We start from the raw sequence: 27,408 nt of genomic DNA on the forward strand, positions 1-27,408 counted from the left end.
TAACAAATCTATTAACAGATAGACATCAATTATTTGGGTCAGTTGTGAATCAATGGTGGTAACTAAATTACTCAGGGTAATGATATGCTCCATAAGCAGTGAATGATTATTATACAAAAATTAAAGAGTGTGTGAAGTAAAATTTATTTTTCAGAAGTGGCATATTGAATAAACCTCATCAGTGAAGGTCATTTATTTGACAATCAAAAGTTATTAGAAAACAATTTGATCATTACTAGGGAAAATGGAAAGTCATTCTGTATATGTTCAGGTTTTTATTTTATTATTAACCAATGATGTTTGCGTTTGAATACTTGTGTTTGATAATAAAGTTTCGATGCTTATGTTCCTCCGTTTGAGTCGCTTGAGTTTTTCCTGTTTCAAAATGGTCAGCAAGTTCTCTAGTGTGTTTCTCATGCCGATCCCCAATTCTCTGATGCACGTTACAGGTTCTAATTTATCGCTGGTTTGTACTTTTGTGCTGTTTTTCTCTGAAACTGTAGGCGGATCAGAAAAGTAATCTTCTTTAAGATGCGTTCCTTCAACTTGTAGTGGACCGGTTTTGCATAAAGAGACTGTTTGCTGTTGATAAAGCAGTTCAAATCCTCCTGTGTTTTTCTTTCCGTCTCTTTGATGATCAATAACAACTGAGAATAAAATTTTTTGTTATAAAAATTTCAAGTATTAGTAATATTGAGGTTATTTGTAATCGATAAGTTTCTATTCAACACAATGAAAAAACAATACCTCCACATTGATTATGTTTTTTCTATTTGTGTTTCTTTTTGTGTGTGATTCGCTAATAACTTGCATATATATTTTTTAAATCTTGGGTAACGGGATAGCAAGTGTTTTTATATAAAATGTAATAATTCCAAAAACTAAACTTATGAACTCCCCAAATACGTCTATATTCATTTGATATTATTAAAGAATAAATGGTGTCTAGTGAAATAATATGGGAGCATGAAGTGTAATGAATTACTGACTTAGGACACTACTCATCTTTCTTTCACTTTCAGGAGAAAATGTTTTGACACGGATCTTGCGAAGGGAGGATCCCGAAAGCGATTTCAGTATTAATTATTAATCACAGTACTCTCTTTGATTCAAATATTATCTGAGTCGAGTAATACTAGACCTGAAAATTTTTTGGTATTTCTTGAATAACTAAAATTCCCCAGATAGAAATATATAGTGTCACAGGCCTGTAGAGAAAATTCCTCTGGACTCTTGTATCTCGTGATAGTTGCAACTTGGCTCCCCTGTCATGGATTGGAAGCTCTCGACGGCTGCTTTTGTTGTGCATGTTAGGTTATGGTCCAAATTTTGAGTGTAAAGTTGGAATTTCCAAATTACAGTCTAGGAAATGGTGAAAATGTTTTTCCTTTCAAATGACAAGAGACAAGTTCCAACGGCTGCCATACGTTAATTATACCTCAACTATTAACCTCTGGAGACAGCCATCCATTTCGAGCTGGCGACTTATTTACTATAGTTAGCTGTCTGTAGGCACGTTGTCGAAAGTTTTTCACAGACATAAATCTATATACTAGTGACTAGAACACGCTTCTACTTGCGCTAATGCTAATGGATGATAAAAGGCAGCAACAAGCAATAGTGGAGCATATGTATTTGCATAAAATGTGCAATAATGAAATGAGAATAAAGTCATATATACTTTAATAACATTTTTTCAGTTAGTAATCGATAAGGAAATATTCTTATTTCATTAGTAATTAATGGGGAAATATTTTGCTGTAATAAAAACATGATTAATGCATTTCGGATTAAGAAAATACGGTGATTGTAGTTTCACACACAAAAAAAAGTTTTATGTGAAGTGTACATCTACTGTCGATTTCGGATTCAGAAAGTTTTACCACCAATAAACAAAAAGTTGGTCTTACTCTTGTCGGATGAAAACGGGATATTGTGTATATAAACAACACCTATTCAGGTTGAAGATTGTAGATCACCCTAACTGCGAATGGAAGTAGTATCGTTAAACCACATTTTCCTGGTATGTCCGATTAATATGACCCCGAACAGAGACTTGTATCATGGTTTCATGCCAAAGGACGTTGCTGCCCCCATGAGTATCACAACAATTTTACATGGTTTAAATTTTTCGATATTAAAAATATCAATACAATTTATAGAACAAAGTCGAATTATGATTTTCCTCAACTCATTTAGTTTCATTCATTTCCTTCCCATTTCCAATCATAATCATTTCTCTTGTTTGTGCCATCTGTTTTTAAGTCCATATATCTTGTAGCACACGAAGATACACAGAAGAATTAGACGTCTCAGAAGAACGATTAAATTCCAAAAAGCAAAACAGATTACAGCATAATCATCGATTAGACAACGCTGTTACGCTAGTTGCACACACACCGTATAAACACCAGTATAAAATCGGCCGATACTTTATTGGTAGCTTGCACACTCACCGGATTTTTATCGGTCAAACAATCAGTTGCTTTGTTGTCGTAAATAGCACGCACTACCAAAAAGAAGTTAATGCGTAGTAACTATAATTTCACCGAGCATTCGAGACTGGTATGGTCGGTAAAAAACCGGTGAGTATGCAAGAGTGCATTTAGTTATGTACGCCACTACTTCCCGGTACTGCCGGCGATACAGTGGCAGTGGACGGCTGCTCACCGGTATTTTACCGGCGACGATCACCGGTCGGCGTGTGTGCCAGATCCCGTTACCACATGTGGTTCACTATTGTAATTTGGACGACCGGTACAAAATCGGCCGTCCAAAATCGGTGTGTGTGTGCAACTTGCGTAACCTTTCGAATTGAGCTGGCTAAATGCGCCGCAGGAAAGCAATAGCCAATATAACCTAGAGAGAGAAAGAGTAGATGTTGTTTATTCTAACCTTAAACTTAAACGTTCAAAATTCAATAATTTCAAGGAATACATTTCACAACAGATATTGATATTCATCTGCAAAAATGAGGCTGAGCGTAGACGGCCTAATTGTATATTTCCCTTATGACTACATTTATCCCGAGCAATACTCGTATATGTGTGAGTTAAAAAAAGCTCTAGATGCCAAGGGCCACTGTTTATTGGAAATGCCTTCAGGGACAGGAAAGACAGTCACACTATTGGCTCTTATAGTGGCTTATATGAGGGAAAATCCTCACGAAGTGAGGAAACTCATTTACTGTTCGAGAACTGTACCTGAAATCGAGAAAGTCATGGAGGAATTGAAGAAACTTTTACTCTATTATGAAAAACTAGACGGTCAGTATCCTAATTTCTCCGGACTTGTTCTGTCGTCGCGAAAGAATCTTTGCATACATCCCCAAGTCAGTTCGGAGAGGGAAGGAAAAATCGTGGATGGAAAATGCCATTCTCTGACTGCGAGTTATATTAGAGAAAGACACAGCCATGATGACAGTACTCCTATATGTCAGTTCTACGAAGGATTTTCTTTGGACGGGAAGGAATCTACTTTACCCCATGGCGTATACAGTTTGGAAGACTTGAAACAGTTCGGTAGAGACAGGAATTGGTGTCCATATTTCCTAGCACGATTTGCCATTACATACGCCAATATCGTTGTCTACAGCTACCACTACCTCTTGGATCCAAAGATAGCTGATGTGGTGTCTAAGGAATTGGCCAAGGAGGCTATCGTAGTGTTTGACGAAGCTCATAACATAGACAACGTCTGCATTGATTCTATGAGTGTTAAAATTCATAAAAGAACTATTGAAAAAGCTTCTGCAAATATCCAGCTGTTGGAAAAAACAGTTGCTGAAATGAGGGAAGACGACCACAAAAAACTCCAGGAGGAATATCAGAGGCTAGTTCAAGGACTGAGAGATGCAAGCTTAGCCAGAGAAACTGATGTAATACTTTCCAATCCTGTTCTACCTGAAGAAATTCTCCAAGAAGCTGTTCCCGGTAACATAAGGAATGCAGAGCACTTCATAAGTTTTCTGAAACGTTTTGTAGAGTATATAAAAACACGGTTAAGGGTGCAACATGTGGTGCAAGAATCCCCAATAGGGTTTTTGAAGGATGTGCAGGCCAAAGTGTGTATAGAGCGTAAGCCGCTGAGGTTTTGTGCTGAGAGACTGGCTTCATTGCTGAGAACACTTGAAATTTCAGATCTGACCGACTTTAGTCCTATTATTCTCATAACACACCTGGCTACTTTGGTATCCACTTACACCAAGGGGTTCACCATAATAATAGAGCCTTTCGATGATAAAACCCCCACCGTTTCCAATCCCATTTTTTATTTCAGCTGCTTGGACTGCTCGATAGCAATCAAACCTGTGTTCGATAGGTTTCAGACAGTAGTGATAACTTCAGGGACACTGTCACCCTTAGATATGTATCCAAAAATCCTCAACTTCCATCCAGTCATCATGACTTCCTTTACCATGACCCTGGCAAGGCCTTGTCTACTTCCTATGATCGTCTCGAAAGGCAACGATCAAGTAGCTATATCTTCCAAATTCGAAACCAGAGACGATAACGCTGTGATACGTAACTACGGTCAACTTCTCGTTGAAGTAGCAGCCAACGTACCAGATGGAATAGTTTGTTTTTTCACTTCCTACATGTACCTTGAGTCTGTTGTGGCAAGTTGGTATGATCAAGGGGTCATCGATAGTTTACAGAGGTATAAGCTGCTCTTCATAGAAACCCAGGATTCAGCAGAAACTAGTTTTGCCTTGATGTACTACATCAAAGCCTGCGAGTCAGGGCGAGGCGCAGTTCTGTTATCTGTAGCTAGAGGCAAAGTATCAGAGGGGGTAGATTTCGATCATCATCTAGGCAGAGCCGTTTTGATGTTTGGTATTCCTTACGTTTACACCCAGTCGAGGATATTGAAGGCTAGGTTAGACTATTTACGAGATCAATTCCAGATTCGTGAGAACGACTTTTTAACCTTTGATGCTTTGAGACATGCTTCGCAATGCGTAGGGAGAGCCATCAGAGGGAAAACTGACTATGGTATCATGATTTTTGCAGATAAACGGTTTTCTAGGGCAGACAAGAGAACCAAATTGCCCAAATGGATCCAAGAACATTTGAAGGACTCTTACTGTAACTTATCCACAGAAGAAGCCATACAATTGGCAAAGAGATGGCTCAGACAAATGGCTCAGCCTTTTACGAGGGAGGACCAGTTGGGGGTTTCTTTGCTCACACTGGAACAGCTCCAAGAATTGGAAGCAAAGAAAAGAGATGAACAATCTAAAGCAGACTAGTTCAATTAGCTTAGTTGATTTAGAATAGCTGATGTTTTTTACTGTTGACAGTCCAATTCTAGTAATAAACTTTTTACTATTCATCTTTTTTGTCAAATAGGTGACTGACCACAAAAGTTTTTTCTTTGAATATGCTCTTACCTAATATGAAAATTTCATAACCATTGAATATCTTATTTTGAACTATTTGAAGTCTGGATATTTTATTTATTGATGAATGAATTCCCAAGACTTGCAGTCATTCTAATATGTGATGAAAGAATAACTATCAAATATATTCCTGTTTCGATAACTCTCGTGAGCAATTGTTTCTCTAAACACTTTCAAAATTCGTCTAAATGAATTCATTTCACCACTGTACATGTAAAAAGATGAATTATGAAGGCATGTGTGTGAGACTGGTTGTGTTGCTCATGTCTACTGAGCCTATGAGTATAATATGTGTATATTTTAATATCTGATGATTGTGACACTATAGGTGTATTTTTATATTTTAGCATTAAGTATTTTTATTACTAATTAAAAATATTTCAAATAAAGATTATAAATAAGACAGTAAATAACATACAACATACTCATCATGAAGTATACTGTGTCTACTCCTGAGGACACTAACTTGGTTGGTGAAAGGTGCGTCAAGAAGAGTGTTGTAGTTCTGCTGTAACTTGTAATATAACAACTATTCGATTTAAGTAATACATAATTTGTTTCTCATATTTTACTTGCAATAGTTGACTCTAACTTGGCTAGGTTAGATTACAGGTTTGCTTTGTTCCATTAGCAATTGTGCTCTCAATAAATTTGTAATAGATGTAACATTTATTGAGCGACTGGCAAGTATACACGCAAATTGATTGCTCTCTATAGACGATGATTTTGATTCACAGTTGAATAGGAAACAACATATTTCTGTTTTGAAATATTTTCAAGTACGGTAACCCCAATGAAGTTATGAAAGGTGCTTGTTATTACAAATATTACTTTGATTTCTTATAGAATGAAATTGAAAATATCCAATTTTTTTATCCATCCAAATATCCGTGGTGGTGATTGGTTAACAAATGGAGTGTTACTTTCTTTAGTTCCAATTTTCCACAGAGAGGGCCTTTCAGTTGTCAAAATTTGAGTAACTGATGCTTTCTAAGGATTGTTTTTATCATTATCGATAAGGAGGTAGACGGTGGTGGTCAATTTTCTAAAATTATTTAATTATTATTGGAGTTCAATGTGTTTTCAAGCCTTTCAAATTGAAGGTCGAATCGAATTGAAAAAAAAACGGAGAAATTTCTCTCTGCGACAATTATATGTTTATTTTTTATTTATATTAATTTATGAATTAACATACATGAATAAGCGTTGGAGTTACAAGCAGATAATTTAATTAAATAGTGCGCGATGGCATATATCTATCTCTTATGTATTAGCCACTATATGCAAAATAATGAGCTATGAATACAAGTTTGACTTGACGCAAGGTAGTAAGCCATTGTGCGTCGCGTCTACTGTAAGACGACGGGGGACGAGCGCGGGGGGTAGAGAGGCGGTCTTAGCAACGAAGCGCCATCGCCAAGAATGCGAACAGACGTTGACGGTTGTGTTGGTTTTGTGAATTTCTTTCTAGGTAACATAATTCAATTCTTGAAGCTATTTATCACTTAATGCAGCTGGCATTTTTTTTTGTCACTGTATTTTTTAAGTGAAAATATAAATTACTAAATGGTGCCCGCTATTATATTAACGTTCAGCCGAAGCTACTGAACCAAGAATCTTGAAATATGTTCTTTATATAGCACAAATAGGCACCAAGAAACAGAATTAGGAATTTCCACTCCAAGGGGAAAAATAGGGGGTTCAAAGATTGTATTGAATCTTGTCAGTTTTGAATATGGAAACCTGTAGTTTCGGGTTGATGAAAAAATATTTTTACTATTTGTTTGAAATAATTTGTCACGAAACTTAATGTGACAACCAAATTCCACGCGGGCGAAGCCGCGGGCAACAACTCGTTATATATACCTAATCTACATAAAAGATAATGGCAAAAACCAACTTGAGAAAACCAGTTACTGATTTCAAATAAATTAAACACTATATACAATTTCCTCACCTCTTATAACATCTTCTAAAACTAACGGACACATTCGAGCAGTGATCGGAGTAGACGCATGCAATGCCGGATTCGAGTTGATCTCCAACAACCACGGTTTGAAATCTTCAGTTACGATAAAATCAGCTCCGAATAATTCGAACGTGTTCCGTCTTTGATCAAATGATTCCTGATGCATTAGGACGGCTGCAGTGATGCTCTCCTTCATACCTGGGTAGATGATGTCATCAAATGCTTGCGGATATCCAACATCTGAAATTGCACTGATTTTCTAAATATTCATTAGTATCTACTTATCATGCTCGAGAGGCGATTTTCGAAATGTCACTGAGCAAATGTCTTGATCGGATACAATCGAATAATAATGAATAAATTATAATTTTTGATGATCTGACCGATTCAGTTCACTCTTGTGTGACCCCAAGTAAAAAAGCGTATTTAACGAAGAGGAAAAATTCCTGAATTCAATATAAAAATTACGATGAATTGCTTCAGACAGTAAAAAGACGCTAAAGTTTTGAACGGACTAATAGACGAATCTATCGGATCAGTGGGTGGGCTCGCCGATGAATATAAGAACTTGCATAATTTTTACACACGATCACAGAACATCTCAATTCATTCGGGTGTTAGCAGGTTTGTTCGTTTGTAGTTACATTGTTTAAATGTGATGGATTGACATTTTCGTTAATTGTTATTTTACTCAAAAAGTAAAAATATGCTATGTTTATTGAGGTAATATCATCAGTGGATTCACGAATGTGATATTATGTTATACTCACTGGATAAGTAGTTTTTGAACTGAGAAGAATCCCACATATTGTAGGAAGGTAATATTATATCCGTTGAAGCTTTTTTGTATCTGGATTGAACCGAATTGTTCGTTAGATGTATAGATTCATGCAACTTTCTCAGATTGTACGTCTGTGAACTGAACCTTAAATAGCATTGCCTGAAAGTAATGAAAGCGATATCACAGATAAAATAATAACCTATCTTTGAATCGTACCTACCTATAAATCCATATTGTCAGTGGAACACAGCTGCTTATTAAAAACCATTGTCTGATATCAAATTTCGTGTTATAAATCAACAGTGGACGCTCTAAAAATATAAAAATGTTGTACATGAATAAATAATACATCGAGTTTTCAATGAATACATTTTGTTTCACAAGCATTTATTTAACTTGCAATATATAATGTATGTGTGCGTTCGTATATTTTAGTTCGTTCAAATTATGCAACTGAATTTTAAAGCAGTTATCCTCAACCGATTGAAATGAAATTTGGCATACATGTTGATTTTGGATGACAATGCATGATAAGCTGAGTGACGTCATTCTACTTGCAATATGACGGGCCGCACAAAATGGCGGACTGGTACCCCATTATATGCGTAGCAAATGACAGGGTTTTTCTGAAAAGAATACGGAAAATGAAATGAATGTATTCAATATGGCGGAAAATTTTTTGTACAGTCTCATAATATTGGTATAAAATGAAAGAGTTTGCTGAAAACAATACGATACGATATCAGATGAAAGGGTCAAAGGAAAATTCAAAATGTCGGAAAACAGAAAAACAACATGAGTGCCATAACAATTTCAAAAACTTCTAATTTTGCAAAGATTAGAGATAGTTCGGTGGTACTCGAACAAATGTTATAGGCTTCAACTATGCAACAATGACGCATTGAATTAAATGATCTGAGAAATGTACAGAGTTGAATAAAACATTCAAAATAAATTTTTAATAGAGAAACATTTCCAAACAGCAGCTTTAATGACATGGTCTGAAATGAAGAAAATGCACTTTAACTTGAACTTCAACGTTAACCTTCGTGACAACAGGTGATTTTTGAAACGCCTGATGCCGCGTGGAGCCAATTCTCACCAAAAAAATTTTCCTTCATTTTTAAATTACACTAACTTGTAGGCATTAACATTGATTATTCATATTTTGGCAATGCAATGAAACCAAATCATGAACACAGAAAATATAATTGAATTTTTCAATATATTGTATATTTTTGTGCTTTCATGATCTGTAGATAGGAACTTCTAACCGAACGATAATCCCGTATCATCGACATGAAACTAGATTACTATTATTTTGAATCTAGATGATTTCATTTGCTTATCTTGCCCGAATTATAACTTGGTTTGTTTCTTTAATAATTCAGTTCCAGTATATGGAATCTCCGACCACGTTCAAAAAACTCATTGTTAACCCTGACAATTTCAACAATGAAAGGACATAAATCTCAGAGTAACTCACCAACATATTTCTGTATGACGTATCTCCTATTTGGATTAGCTTTGACCACGTCCAAAACATATTTCAGAGTACGACACATGTGAATGCCAACACCTTGGCTACTGTTTGTCGGTTTCAGGATCCAAAGGTTCATCAGTCCATCCATCTCCAGATAGGGCCAATGATCTTTCAGCCTTTCCAAGATAAAGGATGCTTTCCTCACTAAATCGTTCTCTGTTACATCACCGGTTAGCTTGAAGTGGTTTCCTATATGGACGGTTCTGTAATAGTGTTCCAAGAAGTCGTTCCATTCCCTGGACATCGCTTCATTTATGTCGTGATCGATATCTGTTGTTGAATAGAATTGGAAAGAGCAAAATGAAAATCGAGCGAAGATTAAGTAGTACTTTTCTTTCAAGAAAATACCGTTGTTTATCATCTATATTCCAGAGTATCAACGGAGAAATTGTGGATAAGACTAGATAAATTGACTAATGGCCAAACCAAATTCGAGTTGCTTGAAGTTGATGATACATTTATTTCGACTACACATCATTATAAAATATAATGGAGAATACTCTATCCTCATGAAAAATGACTGAGAATGCTATGCGAAGAAGTAAACTGTAGAAGTATTCAGAATAGATGAAATTATATAAGCATTATGTTTTGTATATATCGCTTGTATAGTGTCTTCCAATCTTCGAGTCTGCTTTGGTAAATCACCATGCAAACACACGTGCAAATAATGAAATTGTTTTATTGAAATGGGTGGTTTTTGGGCAACGTATCGCGAGCTTCGCCCATTTTAAGGTCGCCATAATCGTCCTACCAAGAGGACTATTCACAATGTGGTGAATAAACTTGAGTCCCCTGGTTCAGTAAACGATCGATCAATACTTGTACATCGAAAAAAACCCAAGATCTGCCGAAAATATCGCCGCTGTCTGTGAGAGTATGCGGGAGAATCTGAGGCAGTCGATTTCACGTCGTTCACAAGAACTTGGCTTTTCGCATACCTCAACTAGGCAAACTTTGCGTCGTGACTCAGGCCTGTACCCGTACAAAATTCAATTGACCCAGGAACTGAAGGTAGACAACGACGTGTGTTCTGTTTGATGAATGGGTTTTGGAGCAGTTGGTCTGGTTCTTCAGCGAAGAGCCCATTTCTGAATGAATGGGAACGTGAACAAACAAAATTGTGGAATTTGGGACGATAGCAATCCACATGAGATCGAAAAGCGTCCACTGGAGCCACTGGAGTGGATTTTGGGTTGACATCATCGGTCTATATTTCTTTGAGAATGACGTTGGCCAGGTCATCACTGTCATAGGCGAGCACTATAGGTCGATGATTACCAACTTCTTCTGGCTTGATTTGGATGATCTGGACACCAACGACATGTGGTTTCAACAGGACGGCGCTGCGTGCTACACAACTCATACCATCTGTATCTGTAGAGTAGGAAGGGTGAGTGTAGGCCCACAGCACTTGGGCCACATGTGACCCATTCTACATTCTCCCGAAGAGATGTCCTCCTAGGTCAGTGTAGGTGAGTGTAGGCCCACAGCACTCAGGCCACATGTGACCCATTGTACATCCTCCCGAAGAGTTGTCCTCCTAGGTCATTGTCCATCCTGTCTTTCCCAGGAAGGTGGACAGGTTACTGGGAGACATCTCCTTTATATCGGCAGCTGTAGGCCAAGACTCGCCGAACACATACTCTCTTATTGACGATAACTCCGGACACTCGCATAGGACATGCCTGACAGTTTCATCTTCCAGTTCACACATCCTGCATAGAGGTATGTACACTAGCCCATCTTTCATAGTTACACCACTTATACCATATTGGATATTCTGCACGAGCGATTTGCGGGCATGGTCATCTCACGTGGAGATGATGTGAACCGAGATCGTGCGATTTGACCCGCTAGACTTTTTTTTTGAGGGGTTTTCTTGAGTTGCAGTTGTATGCGAATAAGTCACAAATCACAGCGTTCCTCAAAGCCAACATAACCCATGTCATCGGTCAAATTCAGCCTGATTCATACGATGTTATATTTAAAGATAGGAAGAGCATAATGAAAGACATTACATCTGAGACCCACTCACTTTGGACCCACATCTGAGACCAGTCCCAGAGTTATAACAGGCAGAAATAAAATAACATTGTAATTCTGAACTTGGTTTGAACAGTTACCTTCATGGTTCTTTTTCTTGATAAACTTATAGCACTCGTTTATTGCGAAATCGAACACAGTCAGAGGAATTTTTCCGTAAGGGCTCAAAATTTTGCACTGGCCCGTCGTGTGATTTGTTTTTACCCATTTCAAAAGAGACATGGCCGCTGTCAGATTGAAATCCTTTATGAACTCTTCCGTGTCTCCATTTTTGGTAAGTTTATAACTTCGAGGGTGGTTCATGTTAGAAACTCCTGGTATGTGAAACCAAAAAGATTTCCTTGATGCTTCACTCAAACCTAAAACATATATTTCAGAGAGAATCAGCTTTTTGAATTGATGGGTGTTTTTTTGTTAATCGTCACAACTATCGCTATTGGGCCTGCGCCCGACTAAGTACACTTATTGAAATTACCCAGTATCAAGAAATAGTATCAGGTTGTTTCAAAAGTTGTTTCTGTTTTATGAGTCTACTTTAAACTGTAATATCCCTATCAAAAATTAATAAATTCAATCAAAATGAGGTCATTTGAATCAGTGCACGTTTGCACAAGTCGATCAATTCCGTCAGCATAAAAATTGGGTACTAGGAGTTCGATGGAGTCGACGAAGGCCGTTTTGCCTGGTCATGATCGACGAAGGTTCTACGGAAGAGAGAGTTATCAAAGTGCTTGAAAAGATGGTAGTCGGTTGCCAAGAGGTCTGGGGAGTATGGTGAACAGGATAAAGAGGAAAGCGGAGGTAGCACTAATGCTCGCCAGACGCACCTATGGAAAAACATGGGGGCTAAAACCAGTCATGGTATATTGGCTATACACGATGGTGATTAAACCCATGATAACATACGCATCTCTGGTCTGGTGGCCAAAGATGAAGCAGGCGACCGCCGTCAACAAACTAGGCAAGGTGCAAAGACTTGCATGTTTGGGAATGACGGGAGCAATGAGAACTAGCCCAACAGCTGCATTAGAGACACTCCTGGATCTACCTACTTTACACCTTGTGATAATGGGGGAGGCCAGGATGGGCCAATTCAGACTGGAAAACTCACCGAATTATAAAAGATCGGACCGAACAGAAATTTCGGAACAAAAGGAGGAGCACATATTGAATATGTGCACGGACCACATGACTCCGAAGTACACCTTTAACACAAACTTCACGGCCAAAATCATAAGCCGTGAAGAGTGGAAGACCATTAGTCATCATAAAAACATGTTTGGAAAAAACACCTGGTATACAGATGGGTCGAAGACCAAACATGGAACGGGAGCTGGAATGTAACGAGCGGATAGAAATTTAAACTACAGCTATCCGCTAGGACTATACACATCCGTCTTTCAGGCGGAAGTATATGCTATCTTGCAGTGTGCAAGGCTTATTAAATTGAGACCTCAAAGAAATGAGCGGATCAATATTTTTACAGACAGCAAGAGCGCACTAGGGGCTCTGACAAACCCGAAGGCAACATCAAAACTGGTCTGGGAATGCCATGAAGAACTGAATGAACTTGCAAACAGGAACAAATTAATTTTGTACTGCGTGCCAGGGCATTCAGGAATCACAGGTAATGATAAAGCTGATGAATGCGCTAGACGCGGATCATCAACTTCATATATAGGTCCTGAACCAGCTCTGGGGGTATCAAAATCATTGGTACGAAACCAGATTAGGACATGGACCAATAAGAACCACACAGAGTACTGGACAAAACTACTTGGCAACAAACACGGTAGAACCTTCATTAGGGAACCGTCCGAGAAAAGAACCAAAGAACTACTTCAATATAGTAGGGATCGACTCAGAATAATTACAGGGTTACTAACCGGTCATTGTCCGCTTAGAGGACACCTGAATAAAACTGGGCTGTACAACGGGGACGTCAGCTGCAGACTATACAACGAAGGGACAGAAACAGCTCTACATATCTTATGCGAATGTGAGGCACTGAATCACAGGAGGCAGGCAATAAATGGACGTACGAAATTACGTCCAGAAGAATATGACGAACATCCAACACGGAACCGGTACAAACTAGTACAGGGAACGAGACTGATGGAATGGGTGTAATGAGAAGATGGGAGAATAAACGCAATAAGCCCAAGAGTCTGCGGTGTTTTTTGGAGACTTGGACTAAATGTACAAGTCAGACAGCTCCTAAGGTATCAAACAAAAATGGTGGGCGAGGCGAAATTTCGACGCTCAATTCGTTTAATTTTCGAAAACGTGTGGACGGGCGTTATCGTGGCGTAATATCGGATCTCTTCTGATGACCAGGGCTGACTGCTGCAGACGCAATTTTTGGTACATTTCCTCGATTTCCTCACAATAGGATTCCTCTGTGATATTTTGGTCCGATTATAGTGAATTACACCAGTCGCTGAACCATGGTCTTTTTGGTGTGTTTTTGCCTTCGGAAAGTGCCTGGGTGGCTCATCAGTGTCCAACCAATGTCCAGAACGTCTCCTGTTGTCGTTGAGGGTCCCCTTTTCATCACACGTGACGACCCGATCCAAAAAATTATCGTTATTGGTTGCGGCGCAAAAGCAAAAAAGAACAGACCTCGAAACGTGACAACTTCTGTCGATCGTTCAAATCGTCGGGCACACAACCACTATTCTAGCATTTCAACCTTTCCAATACGTTTTGAACCATCAAAAACCATTCGGGAGCTGATGCCCAGTTCTTCCGCCATGGGTCAGTTTCCACCAGGATCCTCATATCCTCTTCTGGGATTACTGTAGGTCGACAACTTCGTGGCACGAATCTCTGGAACAACGAAATTTCGCAAACCAACGACGAATAGTGTTTTCATTAACAATATCATTGCCAAATGCTTGGTTGATTTTTCGGGCTGTTTCGGCAGCGCTTTGGTTCGATTTGAATTCGTAAAGGAAAATTGGCGCTTGACGACATCATATAGTGTTAAGCTGAAAAGAGGCAAGAAATTGAAATTTGGAAAAAATGAACAGCATCAGTGATTAGAGTAAATCATTTTATATCGATCAGTATATATCACGACACCGTAAAATAAATATTTACTGAGATATGGAGCTATAAAAACACATGACATCAAAACCGACAAAACTTTCGAAACAGCCTAATAATAATAATACTTTAATAGCATAAATAAACGCATGCCAGCTACCGCTTTTATCAGTGTTGCTTCCTCAATGAGTGTGTGGTACGCTTATTCAAATTCAACAACTTCATTTAGTTTTCTTCTATATAATTATCGTACTCGATTCATTTCTTCTCTGTCACTTTCCTTGCTCTCGAACTAGTCTACCAATTGATCTTTTTTCCTCTTATAGCTCATATGAAAGATCTCTCATGTTCCACGAATTTTTTAACACTCTCATCGGCAAATAATTTATATAACTAAAGGGCTAATTTACGTGTTCAGACGGTTGGTTTCCTTATGGTTGTAACACTGTCCTCCTCTTAAGTTACTCCGTCCCGATTAGTGATTTGCTCGGAGGCTAAATATGACAAATCTGTTTAAAATCTGTTTTTCCGTTAATCAGCTGTCGCCCCCATACGAACGACAACTCTCAGAAGTTGAGGAACTTGTACGAGCTAAGGACTAACGAGGTCTTACCTTTTAACGTGTGATTCCTAACACGTGTGATTCCTACCCCTTTATTTTTTTAGTTACCAAGTAGTAGCTTTTCCGTCTCTTCTACAGTTTGGGACAAATTACCTTGTTCTTTGAGTTTGATATAACTCTTTCGGTACGATAGTTTGACCTTCTCCATATGTAATACACTCGTGCCAGAGTCGTACTGGTGACGAACTGTCGGTTCAGCACATCTGGAAGGTATACTTCAGTTGCCTAGTCAAGAAGGAATGTAGCTATCAAACAGGTCAGACTAAGCTGGTTAGCCAGATTTGAACTATCTTCATAGTCTCTTTCGTGTTTCATAAGTCCGGGCTAGGTGTAATCGCTGAATATTTGCATTCGATTACAAACTCTCTCAACTTCATTCTGAACCTTGTATTTTTCACCTTGTATTCGTTCTACTTTTTCTGTCATTTTTCTTCGAACGCCTTGTCTGATTTCGTCCAGTTGCAGGATTAACGGTTTTTCTTGATTGATGTTTTGACAACTGTTTCACCTTCTTTCTCCTCCCCCTCCTTTTGTTCTCTTCCTCTTACATTTCTTGTTACTATAGTTGTACTATATCTTGGAAATATTTTTGTTGTTCTACTTTTTACCTCCATTTTTGTTTTTTTTTTGTTCAATTTCTTTTCGTTCCCTCGATGCTTTCATTTACTTTACGATATCTTATTTTGTATTCGCTATCTCAGTGGAGTTACTCCTTTATGTATTTATAATATACCAGTCAATTTGTTTCATTCTCCTTATTCTGGTACTACTTTGCTTCCGCCGTTATTACCAGTGTCGATAATGTTAATGCTTATGTGTGTTGTTCATAAATATAATAAATATACAGTGATGGATTACCGCATAGGCCCGTGAGGCCCGGGGCTAGGGCGGCACGATTTGGGGGGGGGCGGCAAAATATTGTGAACGTTAAAATTCAAGAGTCGAAGAACTATATTAAAAAATTATTTTTGAATGGGTTCTGATTTTTTTTTAATCTATTAAAAATTTTCTATGGGCTATAACATAATTAATTTCTTCATTGATTTTTCAATTTAAGGGTGCATTATTAATATTTTGATGAAATCCAATTATAGTATTTATCGAAGAAGGTTATCAAAAAGAAATAATCTCATTAATAATAATCTATGCGAATTACTAAGTAAGTTTTTACTTTTGTATCTTTGATGAGATTACTCTTACATATATAAACCATTTGAAATTACTTATTCGTTTTTTATTTTAATTTCGATTTCGAATGGAAATATGTATAAATTAACATTTGGAATTTATTAAGAATTTGAAACATTTTTTTGTTTATTCAAAATAAATTATGCTTTTTCCATATCAATCTTTTTTAGAAATAAGTCGGAAAAAAAATTAATTATTATCTTGATCGAAAAAAAAATAAATTTTTTACAGCTGCGAAAATGTTAAACTAAGTATTTAAATTTCAACAAATTTTAGAAATTCTGAGGCAAGAATTTGTTATTATAAAACTTCATCAAATTTTGGTGAAAAAATAAGTGATCTGTTTAATGTAGCTACATTTATATAATGTGTTATTATTATAAGTATAAGTTACCTGAAGAGGCATTAGCCTATAGCAGGGCCCCATACAAAAATACCTAACAAATCAATTGTGATTAACTAAAAATTTTGAATAAACGATTTTCATTCATTCATAAGTATGAGTGAAAAAAATTCAATGGATAATTTTCAATTCAAGTGTTTTAATTGTGTATGTGTGTGTATGTGTGATTGTGTGTGCCAAACATTTGATTATCATATTAAATTAGACATTTTTTCAATAAGTTGTCAAGGTCCTGAATAATTTTTTTCATCAACAATGAGTAAGTAGTTATTGAAAAAAAATTTGTGGTGCACGATATCGTACAAGAAAAGCGGAAGAATATTTGAAAAAAGAAAGTTCACTAAAAAAAATCCCAAAAATATCTAATTTTATGAAAAGCTCAACAAAATTTACAAGTAATGATAACTATCAACAAGCATCAGGATCATCTATCGTAAGTATTTTGATGCAATTGTTTATAATTGATAATTATTTTCTTTAAATGTAATGTTTCAATTTCGATTAAGAAATTAGGAAGTATGAGCCAATATAGACTCAATGCTTTGGCATTACTGTCTATTGAAACTTAAGTACAAAAAATTGATTACGATGACATAGTTGATGCTTCTGCTTGGACAAAAGCCAGAAAGAAGAGATTTACAAATTGAGCAATAGATTATTATTTGAGAAAAATGTTTATTATTATTATTTATTATGTTAGAGTTTAATAAAATTTGTTTTGTATTATTTATTAATTATTTTTGAATAAAATTAAGCATTTAACAACAATTGTGAATCAAAAAATATATATAATTTTGTTGTTGAAAAAGGGCGGCGGATTAGACGGGGCCTAGGGCGGCAAAATACTTATTCCACCTCTGTGAATAGGTGGTACGTTTATTGAAGTTTAATAACATTATCTCATGATTAAAACTCTCCACTGAACTTTTTAGCTACTCTTAATGATTATCACCCGAACTTCACTTGTTCAAGCTCTCGAATTCTTCGATACTTTCATTGGAGAATGATTTTCGTTACCTTGGTGAAAACTGATATCACGATAAGGTTATGAACTTGTAACAGTGGCGGATTCGTCACACGGCATCGGCTTAACAATATTATTGAGTGAACATACAAAACAAATGAATTAGAATAAACATTGAAATTGGCGATGACGCGAGAGTAAAATTTCAAAATGAATACATTTGAACTTATGTTTTATTTGGTTCCATGTGAGAAATCGTTAATTATTAGAAGACCCCGAAACCACTAATGTTGAAAAAGACAGATTGATTATCTCAATAGGTCAAATAATAAGAACGATCTGTTGAAAAACATTATTTTTGTTAGGAACAGCGGGTTACTTGATACCGTAATGCTAGAAAATACTGAATAGTTCTGAGAAAGCATTATCAGCGTTACCTTGTTTACTTGTGTAACTTGGGCAAGACCACCTTATCCTATTGATGAGTGTTTGTTTCATTCTATCTGGACATTCCTTGTAACTTTCATAGTTATTTCCATAATATAAGTCTACTTGATGATGTTCCAGCAATTTTGATTTGATCAACCTTTTACAGAGATCCGCTATTTCCTTATTTCGGACAAGGTATAGGAGTTCGGGTATACTGTAAATCAAATCAGAATGCGTTATATCAGTCAAATATTATGTTAATATGCTGTTTGCAGATTAAGACGTGAATGATATGAGTAGTTTTGTGAATAACTGTCGAACTCTTTATACTATTCCTTCTGTTTAAATCCAGCTGATGATATTATGATTATGAAGTCCTTTATAGAAAATACAAATCGAAATGGATTATTGAGTATCTTATAATTTTTGTTTTATTGCCAATTTTTTTGTTAGATATTCAAAGAATTAGAATAAGTGTTCTGGCGATGTATTGAATTTATTGGAGCCTTTGGAGACACCCTACATTTTATTTTATGAGAGAGAGGACATTGGCAGATCAAGATCTTCAGTTGATGTTGAACATTCCATAAGAACTGTTTCCTTTTCAATATCCAGTGCACATTATTTTTTTAATATTTAGTTTTACACCAATATCCTGTACCTATCCAATATCAAGTGTTCTATTCATCACAGTTGACACAATTGATTGTTATTAACAAACAGTTGAACTTCATAATTAATGCTAATAGACTCATATCCAGCCCTTCATGAAGTAAGCATGAAACAGTATCATGAAATTTGGATAATTCGGCTGAATTGAAAAAAGTATATTTTTGAAGACATTTGTTTTTAAATAAAAACTTTTGGTGTTCTACTTATCCATTTCGCATACAGATCTTTTTATAGCAACTATCACGCAAGTAAAAATTTGTCATACATTTCTTCGATTTGAACTAAACACAGTTTCTTTTGAAAATGCAAGTTATCGTCACTTCTGGAATTTCATCAAGCTGTCTAGAAGATAACACGATTGACTATTATATTATTAGCACTGGTGTTAAAAAATAAGGAATCATTGAAAATTTCAAGCCGTTCCCCCAAGATAGGTACTTCGTTTCCTGTGAATAAAAATTGAGTCACAGTTATTAGTGCTGATTCAATTTCTCATCAAGGTGATTGCTGAATTGAAATTGATATCATTTTCTGAAAACACTGCTTTTTCGTTCTGAAACAGCGCAAAGATAGAAAGTTCATGAAAAAAGTAGAGTTTTTTTCTGATTTATTCGTCCATTACTAGATGAAAATCCATAGTATTTTCATAAATTATACCTTACGATTTGATCTTCACAAACTTTATTTTCAAAACTATCACCTGCTTCACTAACATATTAGCCTTTTCGTAGTAAATATGTTATTCACTACTGTGTTAACGAAACATGTGATAGTTTTGAAAATAAAGTTTGTGAAAGTCAAATCGTAAGGTGCAGTGAATAGTGAATAACATATTCACTACGGAAAGGCTACTGTTTTAGGGAAACATGTCGTGATAGTTTTGAAAATAAAGTTTGTAGTTTGTGAAAAAATCAAATCGTGAGACTACTGTGTTAGCGAAACATGTCGTGATAGTTTTGGAAATAAAGTTTGTGAAAGTCAAATCGTAAGGTGCAGTGAATAGTGAATAACATATTCACTACGAAAAGGCTACTGTGTTAGCGAAACATGTGATAGTTTTGGAAATGAAGTTTGTGAAAGTCAAATCGTAAGGTGAAGTGAATAGTGAATAACATATTCACTACGGAAAGGCTACTGTGTTAGCGAAACATGTCGTGATAGTTTTGAAAATAAAGTTTGTGAAAATCAAATCGGGAGGCTACTGTGTTAGCGAAACATGTGATAGTTCTGGAAATAAAGTTTGTGCAAATAAAATCGTAAGGTGCAGTGAATAGTGAATAACATATTCACTACGAAAAGGCTACTGTATTAGCAAAACATGTCATGATAGTTTTGAAAATAAAGTTTGTTGAAAATAAAATCGTAAGGTGCAGTGAATAGTGAATAACATATTCACTACGAAAAGGCTACTGTATTAGCAAAACATGTCATGATAGTTTTGAAAATAAAGTTTGTTGAAAATAAAATCGTAAGGTGCAGTGAATAGTGAATAACATATTCACTACGAAAATGCTACTGTGTTAGCGAAACATCTGACAGTTTCGAAAATAAAGTTCGTGAAAATCAAATCGTAAGGTGCAGTGAATAGTGAATAACATATTCACTACGAAAAGGCTACTGTGTTAGCGAAACATGTCGTGATAGTTTTGAAAACAAAGTTTCTGCAGATGAAATCGTAAGGTGTAGTTTAAGAAAATAGAGTACGTTATTTACCGCATATTCACGGTATATTCACGGCAAGTCACGAATACAGATCTCCTAAAAATCAAAGTAAAGAGTGTAGGTTAATTAAAATCATTATTATATAATCAATAGTCTGAGAATATAATGAGGTCTTTAACAAGATGAAGATCCTGCCACGTCAATGTATTCTTCAATGACATAAAAACAGCGTATATTTAAATTTTGCAAGGTTTAGTGCTTTTAGAGATGAGTTAAAATGAATATACAAATGTAAGTTTAGTGAATTTCTCTTATTGATTGTTGATTTATGTGTGGGAAGGTTCAATGAACTTGCGGATCTCATTCTATGTGCATGAAAGTCACAATGTCTGTCAAATTTATTAACGTTTTCATGATAATTGATATGATACAGAAGTATTTTTCTTTTTCTGTAATCAAAGTATTTGGTACCATACTCTATAACAATCTGTGCGTATATAAAAACAGAGTGATGGTGTAAACTGTTTTTACAATTTGACTTTTATATGAATTTGAAGAAGCCAACTCTTTACAGTCGAACTGTCTTTAACTCATCCTTCCTTGATGAATTCTATGTTTCTATAGAAGTTATTACCAAGGACATCTTACATTACCTGTAAGTACGGAACTTTTTGATGTCTGAATTCAATTGATCTCTCATAGAAAAATGTAATTTCTCCACCCAGCCTCTTCTCAAAAGCGCTCTTCGTATAGCAGGAAAGCATCCCCGAATTGTGAATGTTTTGTTTGCCGCTTTGGCTTTATCGACTTCTTCTTTCAAGACGGTGAATGGATTGTTCACCGTGTCTTTGACGATATTGATGTGAGGTAATTTCATAACTTGCCTGCAGTTGCTTTGATTTGAGCTTTTCGAGCTGAAAATTAGTTTTTTTATATGTTTGTTTATTATGATGAATGTAATATAGTATTGAGTATATCAATTATCAAGCTGTAGGTTATATACAAAGACTACAAAGGCAACTAAAAAAACACACAATCAATGAGAATTCACAGATATTTGCGTAGCGGCATAACCTTAGTTTTCTTTTGTTGATCCAAAGCAAACTGAATTTGTTATTTTTCATGAAGAAATGGGAAAAATATGACATACCATCTCAGTATGAAGAGTTGGGGTTTTACCCCATTGTCCCGAAACCGATCGTACAAATAAACAACAAAAGTGTTTTTATTCATTTCCTTGAAGATTTTAATTGAATACCTATGATGACTGTGCCGAGGAGAGAGAGATGTGATATTTATTTTTTGCTAAAAAAATCTTGGATGATTTTTTTGTTTCATATGGACTTACCATGATATAACATTGTTGCGATCTGGACATTTAGAAGGAGCAGGTTTTGGTGATGGATTGGTGGATGATAAAATCTTCTCAGCAACTACATCTCTCTTCAAAACTGATTTGGAGTTCAAAGCAGTATTTTTTATTTCACCGTCACCGGTGTTCGTTACAGGAGATTTAGTTTGGTTAACCAAATTTTGCCTTTCTTTTCGATCTTGGGAAGATGGAGCTTTGTTGTTCATAGATTTTTGATCAGAGGGTTTTTTGGGAGGGATATCATTTCTGGCAGATATATTCTTTATCGTTGAACTTCCTTTAGGATTTCTGATAATGGACGCTGACTTGGTCTCTGCTTGTTTATTTCTATTACCATCATTGCCAACTTTCGTTTTGGTTTTATCAGCTTTCTTTGCGCTATTACTACGCTTTTCACTTTTTGTATTTTGACCGGTGTCTTTTTTGTTGTTGGAGTCATTGCTTTTGGAAACGTTATTGTTTTTATGCTGTTTGATTTGCATTTGGAATTCCTCTTCTAATGATGGCAATACGTCAGAAAACGAATCTTTCTTCTCTTTAAAAACTTTCAAGTTGAGCTTGAGTTCATCTAGAATGTTGGACATGTCCTCAGCAACCTACGAAGGAAAATATTTATTAAAATGTATTTGATACAAACACTGTTGAATGTTATAAGTTCGGACTTCGGACATGAATTACGATTTTTAATTTCACGGAATAAGTTTGATCTACTTATATCATACTAGTGAGGATGACAGTGTTCTATGTAAGTGCAATTTATTACCATTCATTTAAAGTAGAACTCCTGTGAATGATATCTGAATTTCATTCCATAACGAATGTTTGGAATATAAACTGAGTAGAGAAAATTATTTTTTGTATAATTCAGTGTTCATGTAAAAGTATTTGTTTTCAAAGAATTTTTTTCTTTCGTGTAATTCAATGTTTATATGAAAGTAGCTGTTTCAGGAGGGCTTTCTTCCAGTTACTTCCTTCCTTTCTTTGGAAGATTCCCAAATTGTTTTGTATCAAGATGGAGTAGTAGAAAGCCAAAAACTTTCTTTCCCAAAAATTAATCACTCCTAAAAAATATAACCCCTTCAATTCAAATAAGATTCCTCTTGGCTGGGATTTAATCAAATAGGTGAATGAATGTCATTACGATGTCATCGATGATATAAGTACATCAAACTCATTCCGTGACATTAAAAATCGTAATTCATGAATGAATTGTGTGTATTTTCTATAATGTTATCCAATTTGGTACTGACGAGCCCTAAGGCAAGTGTCTTATGGCGAAACATCGATGTATACCAGTGAGGATGACAGAGTTTCATGTAAGTGCAATTTATTACCATTCATTTAAAGTAACTCCTGTGAATGATATCTGAATTTCATTCCATAACGAATGTTTGCAATACAAACTGAGTAGAGAAAAGTATCTTCTGTATAATTCAGTGTTCATGTGAAAGTATTTGTTTCGAAAGAATTTTTTTCTTTCGTGTAATTCAATGTTTATTTGAAAGTAGCTGTTTCAGGAGGGCTTTCTTCCAGTTTGTGTCTGAAAGTTGCTTCTTTGCATGATCTACACATCCATGTATAGAGTTACTTATTTTCAAATTGATTTCTTCCTTCCTTTCTTTGGAAGATTCCCACATTTTTTTGTATCAAGAGGAGCCAAAGACTTTCTTTCCCAAAAAGGTTCTAAGTTCTTTTTTTTCAAAAAACTACAAAAGCAGGTCATGGACCTGGTGTACCCAAATTCAAGATGCGATAACGTCAGTTATAGGACAATGTCATATTTCCTGTTTTTGAAGAAATAATGCGTAAATGTAGCTTATAGAACGAATAATAGTATAGGTAAATTTATTGAAAACAATACAGACAAAACATTGGTGCCGGATAGATCAGGAGTATATGAGCTGACCTGTGGCTCTTGCCCAAAACTGTACATTTTCCCAAAGAATTAAAGAGCATATAAGTAGTTTTGTGAATGGAAAGTTCAATTCCACATTTGCAATCTACCTTTTAGCAGAAGGACATGAGTTCAATTCTGAATACGAGGTGTTACATTTAGAAGAGAAGAGTTTGAAACTCAAGCCATTGCCCGAAGAAGCCAAACACTGCTCTCACATACCAGAACTGCAATACTCTTGTCGACGCGCGTTTCAATAACCAAATGGGTCACGTCAGGAAATGTATTCCACCAACACATTTTCTCTGAAAAGGCGATGGAGAAGCTAAAGTGTTTTTTGTGAGAATTTATGTCTCCTGAAAATGTATCCTATTTCAATTTAAATGAACTGAATGAATACCAGATGTTTTTTCAAGATTGAGTTGGCCGATAATTCACTTCATTTATGATACGGAAATAGGTTCTAAAAGTAAGAATTAAACATCGAAAAGCATCACATTATTTGATTAGGAGTGGGGTTGATTGATTTTGGGGTTGATGAGTTGCTCTTGGTAACATTTATGAGAAGAATTGTGTTTGAATCTCTATATATTCATCCATTAATTTGTGTTATTATATTAGTTTTTCTTGAAATATGCAAATGACTCTTGATAATATTATTATATTTTCTGAATTGTATAACACTAATGGTACATGGTACCTCATCACTGAAAAAAGAAAAGTGCTCTCTTTGAACACAATATTTAAAGAAGATCACCTCTGAAGTCAGTGCTTAAATATATCTCCTCAACATCTTAATGAACAAGAGAGTTGACTCGACTTAACGTTGTATATCATTTTCTCAATAATGCTTACTCTTGGTATGCCCTATATTCCAGAAATAGTTACGATCACTAAATTTTGAATTCAGACTTGTATCCAGCGGGCCAAAATACGCATGTGAACTGGAATTATTGTAGACGGCGTCGATGGAGGCAAATGATGGCTGTGCAAATGAATTGAATGACACATTTCGATAACACATTGTTTCTTTTGATAGAGGGAGTAATGTAAGGTATTAGTGGTAGCGATAGGGAGTTAGTAATGATTCTTTATTCATTAATGTTTGTTCCTCAATAGAGTACAGTTCGTTAAATATAATACGTTAGTCAGTTACTGTTTGAAATATTATTGAAATATGAGGGAGTTGCAGTGGAAGTTCAGTGTATCATTTCTCCTGGAAGGTCACATTAGAAATGGAATAGTAATCTACGTGAATGAACGTTGTGGGGCTGAGAAATTATGAAAAGGCGAAAGTCCACAATGTCGAAAGATAATTTGGAATAAATGGAGTAAATCTTTCTCATTCTCGATCTTGTCGAAAATAAGAAGGTTGAAAATAATTTGAAATCAACACAAAAAATAACAAAATTAAATGAACGCGAGTAGAAATATTTAAAGTAGTTTGAATATCAATTAATGAGTAATATTTATAATTATAGCATATCAAGTTATTGATTCCGTAAGTTGGGTAGGTGAAATAGATGAACTGGAAAGTATTTGTAAGTGCCCACTTTGGTTGTAACTAATACCATACTTTAGAGAGAGTCTTGTGTATTTGATCGGTTATTGGTTTGGAGTTGTTTCAGAACTTAGTGCTATATTCACAGAAAAGTGTGAGAGTTGGCAGATGGTGGTTACAAGTTCGAATACCTGAATCAGAATCAAAATACGGCATTAACATTGAAAAGGTTCTTAGAATTTTGCATGGGGGAGAATATTGGTTACCACCTAAATGCGATATGGATACCACGGGGGAATGTTCAGGTTGAGAGATATGATAAAACTACAATGCGATAGGGATGCCACGGGGGAATGGACAGGTTGAGATAAAACTACAATGCGATAGGAATGCCATGGGGGAATGGACAGGTTGAGATAAAACTATAATGCGATAGGGATGCCACGGGGAAATGGACAGGTTGAGATAAAACTACAATGCGATAGGGATGCCACGGGGAAAGGTTGAAATAAAACTACAATGCGATAGGGATGCCACGGGGAAAGGTTGAAATAAAACTACAATGCGATAGGGATGCCACGGGGGAATGAACAGGTTGAGATAAAACTACAATGCGCTAGGGATGCCACGGGGGAATGTACAGGTTTAGATAAAACTACAATGCGATAGGGATGCCACGGGGGAATGGACAGGTTGAGATAAAACTATAATGCGATAGGGATACCACGGGGGAATGGACAGGTTGAGATAAAACTACAATGCGATAGGGATGCCACGGGGAAATGGACAGGTTGAAATACAACTACAATGCGATAGGGATGCCACGGGGGAATGGACAGGTTGAGATAAAACTATAATGCGATAGGGATGCCACGGTGGAATGGACAGGTTGAGAGATATGATGAAACTACAATTGATTGACCAGTCACCGTGGGTTGTGACGAATGAGGTGCGCTGTCGGGAACGTATCCCTGTGCTGTATTGAGCCGTCGGGAACGCGTGTTTAGTCCCGAAGCTAGAAGGAATAGAATGTATCACTTAGAAAAAAGGAGAGTTATGTTCCGCCGAACAAACGATGTAATCAATTAAAACTTTTTTTGTTTCAGTTGAAATATATCAGCCATCATCTGGTCATGAATAGCCGAGTATGAACTGCATTATTGCCGACGGCGTCGATGGAGGCAAATGATGGCTGTGGAGAGAAATTCGATGACACAATAGAGTACAGTTCGTTAGATGTAGTGCGTTAGTCGGTTGCTGTTTGGAATATTATTGAAATATAAGGGTGTTACAGTGGAGATTCAGTGCGTTATCTCTACGGGAGTTCACACGCACATAAAAATAATTGAATAAGCACCGAGAATGCAATAAGTACGCATGACAAAGCTTTAACCAGTTGACTATTCTGAAAGGTAGTTTTTTGGACTTGCGATTGGTGTTAATTATTTTCTGACAGTTTCAGGTGGTCCAGATATTTAGAGTTTCATTTTTTATATAAATGGTATACTTACTGATTCCAACGTGATTTTAGATCCGATAGCAAAGTTTTCTCTTTCCTCATCATTTCCATCTTTCACAATAGACTTGCACTGGCTAATCACTTGAGTTAATTCTTCTTCTAGCGATTCCAAAGGATCGGGCTGACGTTCTATCAGAGTTTTCGGACGGTTTTTCGTGGTACATTGGTTAAATTTTTCTCCTGGTGTAGCTATCTGAAATCTGAATGGTTGACTGTATCGTTAGAATCAGTTGCTGATGTGAATTGTCACCTGATTCGAAACCATTTTCAACTGGAATTTATGTGTCTGAGGATAGAGCCATGAGCACTAAGAATTTGGTGAGTTTATTGATGAATGACTTTTATTTTGACATCTGTCATGCAAACTCTATCCAGGGTAGCATTCAAAATTTCG

General features: G+C 36.1%; 2 protein-coding genes across 5 annotated transcripts; one reads left to right on the forward strand and one right to left on the reverse strand.

Moving 5' to 3' along the window:
- Nucleotides 1–128: 128 nt before the first annotated feature.
- LOC111509059 (tubulin glycylase 3A) lies at nucleotides 129–27,408 on the reverse strand. Of its 4 annotated transcripts, none has more exons than XM_074174973.1 (11): nucleotides 27,265–27,407; nucleotides 27,007–27,207; nucleotides 22,077–22,696; nucleotides 21,382–21,642; nucleotides 18,403–18,608; nucleotides 11,821–12,099; nucleotides 9,638–9,964; nucleotides 8,372–8,462; nucleotides 8,141–8,310; nucleotides 7,359–7,610; nucleotides 129–647 (listed from the first exon to the last, which is right to left on the reverse strand). In XM_074174973.1, exons 1-11 carry the CDS (start codon nucleotides 27,277–27,279, stop codon nucleotides 268–270), a joined length of 2,802 nt encoding a protein of 933 aa, XP_074031074.1. In that variant the 5' UTR covers nucleotides 27,280–27,407; the 3' UTR covers nucleotides 129–267. The 4 variants fall into 4 exon arrangements, with proteins under 4 accessions (XP_074031074.1, XP_074031075.1, XP_074031076.1 ...); XM_074174974.1 differs by having other exon boundaries at nucleotides 27,007–27,214; nucleotides 27,265–27,401; XM_074174975.1 differs by lacking the exon at nucleotides 21,382–21,642 and having other exon boundaries at nucleotides 27,265–27,408.
- Nucleotides 2,856–5,332, forward strand: Xpd (general transcription and DNA repair factor IIH helicase subunit Xpd). Its single transcript, XM_023164734.2, has one exon. The coding sequence runs from the start codon at nucleotides 2,972–2,974 to the stop codon at nucleotides 5,249–5,251; it is 2,280 nt and encodes a 759-aa protein (XP_023020502.2). The 5' UTR covers nucleotides 2,856–2,971; the 3' UTR covers nucleotides 5,252–5,332.

Source organism: Leptinotarsa decemlineata, unplaced genomic scaffold (genome assembly GCF_025532065.1).
Source record: "Leptinotarsa decemlineata unplaced genomic scaffold, Ldec_3_MD MMD2_tig00000882_RagTag_RagTag, whole genome shotgun sequence".
Taxonomy (NCBI): domain Eukaryota; kingdom Metazoa; phylum Arthropoda; class Insecta; order Coleoptera; family Chrysomelidae; genus Leptinotarsa; species Leptinotarsa decemlineata.

Bases quoted from the DNA above. Each gene is read 5' to 3' on its own strand.
- Xpd (XM_023164734.2), top strand. From the start codon at position 2,972: ATGAGGCTGAGCGTAGACGGCCTAATTGTATATTTCCCTTATGACTAC.
- LOC111509059 (XM_074174973.1), bottom strand. The intron at 22,697-27,006 runs GTAAGTATACCA...TTTCCTTCGTAG, and splicing joins CTAAAATCACGTTGGAATCA to GTTGCTGAGGACATGTCCAA. The intron at 8,463-9,637 runs GTGAGTTACTCT...TTATATTTTTAG, and splicing joins CGTCATACAGAAATATGTTG to AGCGTCCACTGTTGATTTAT.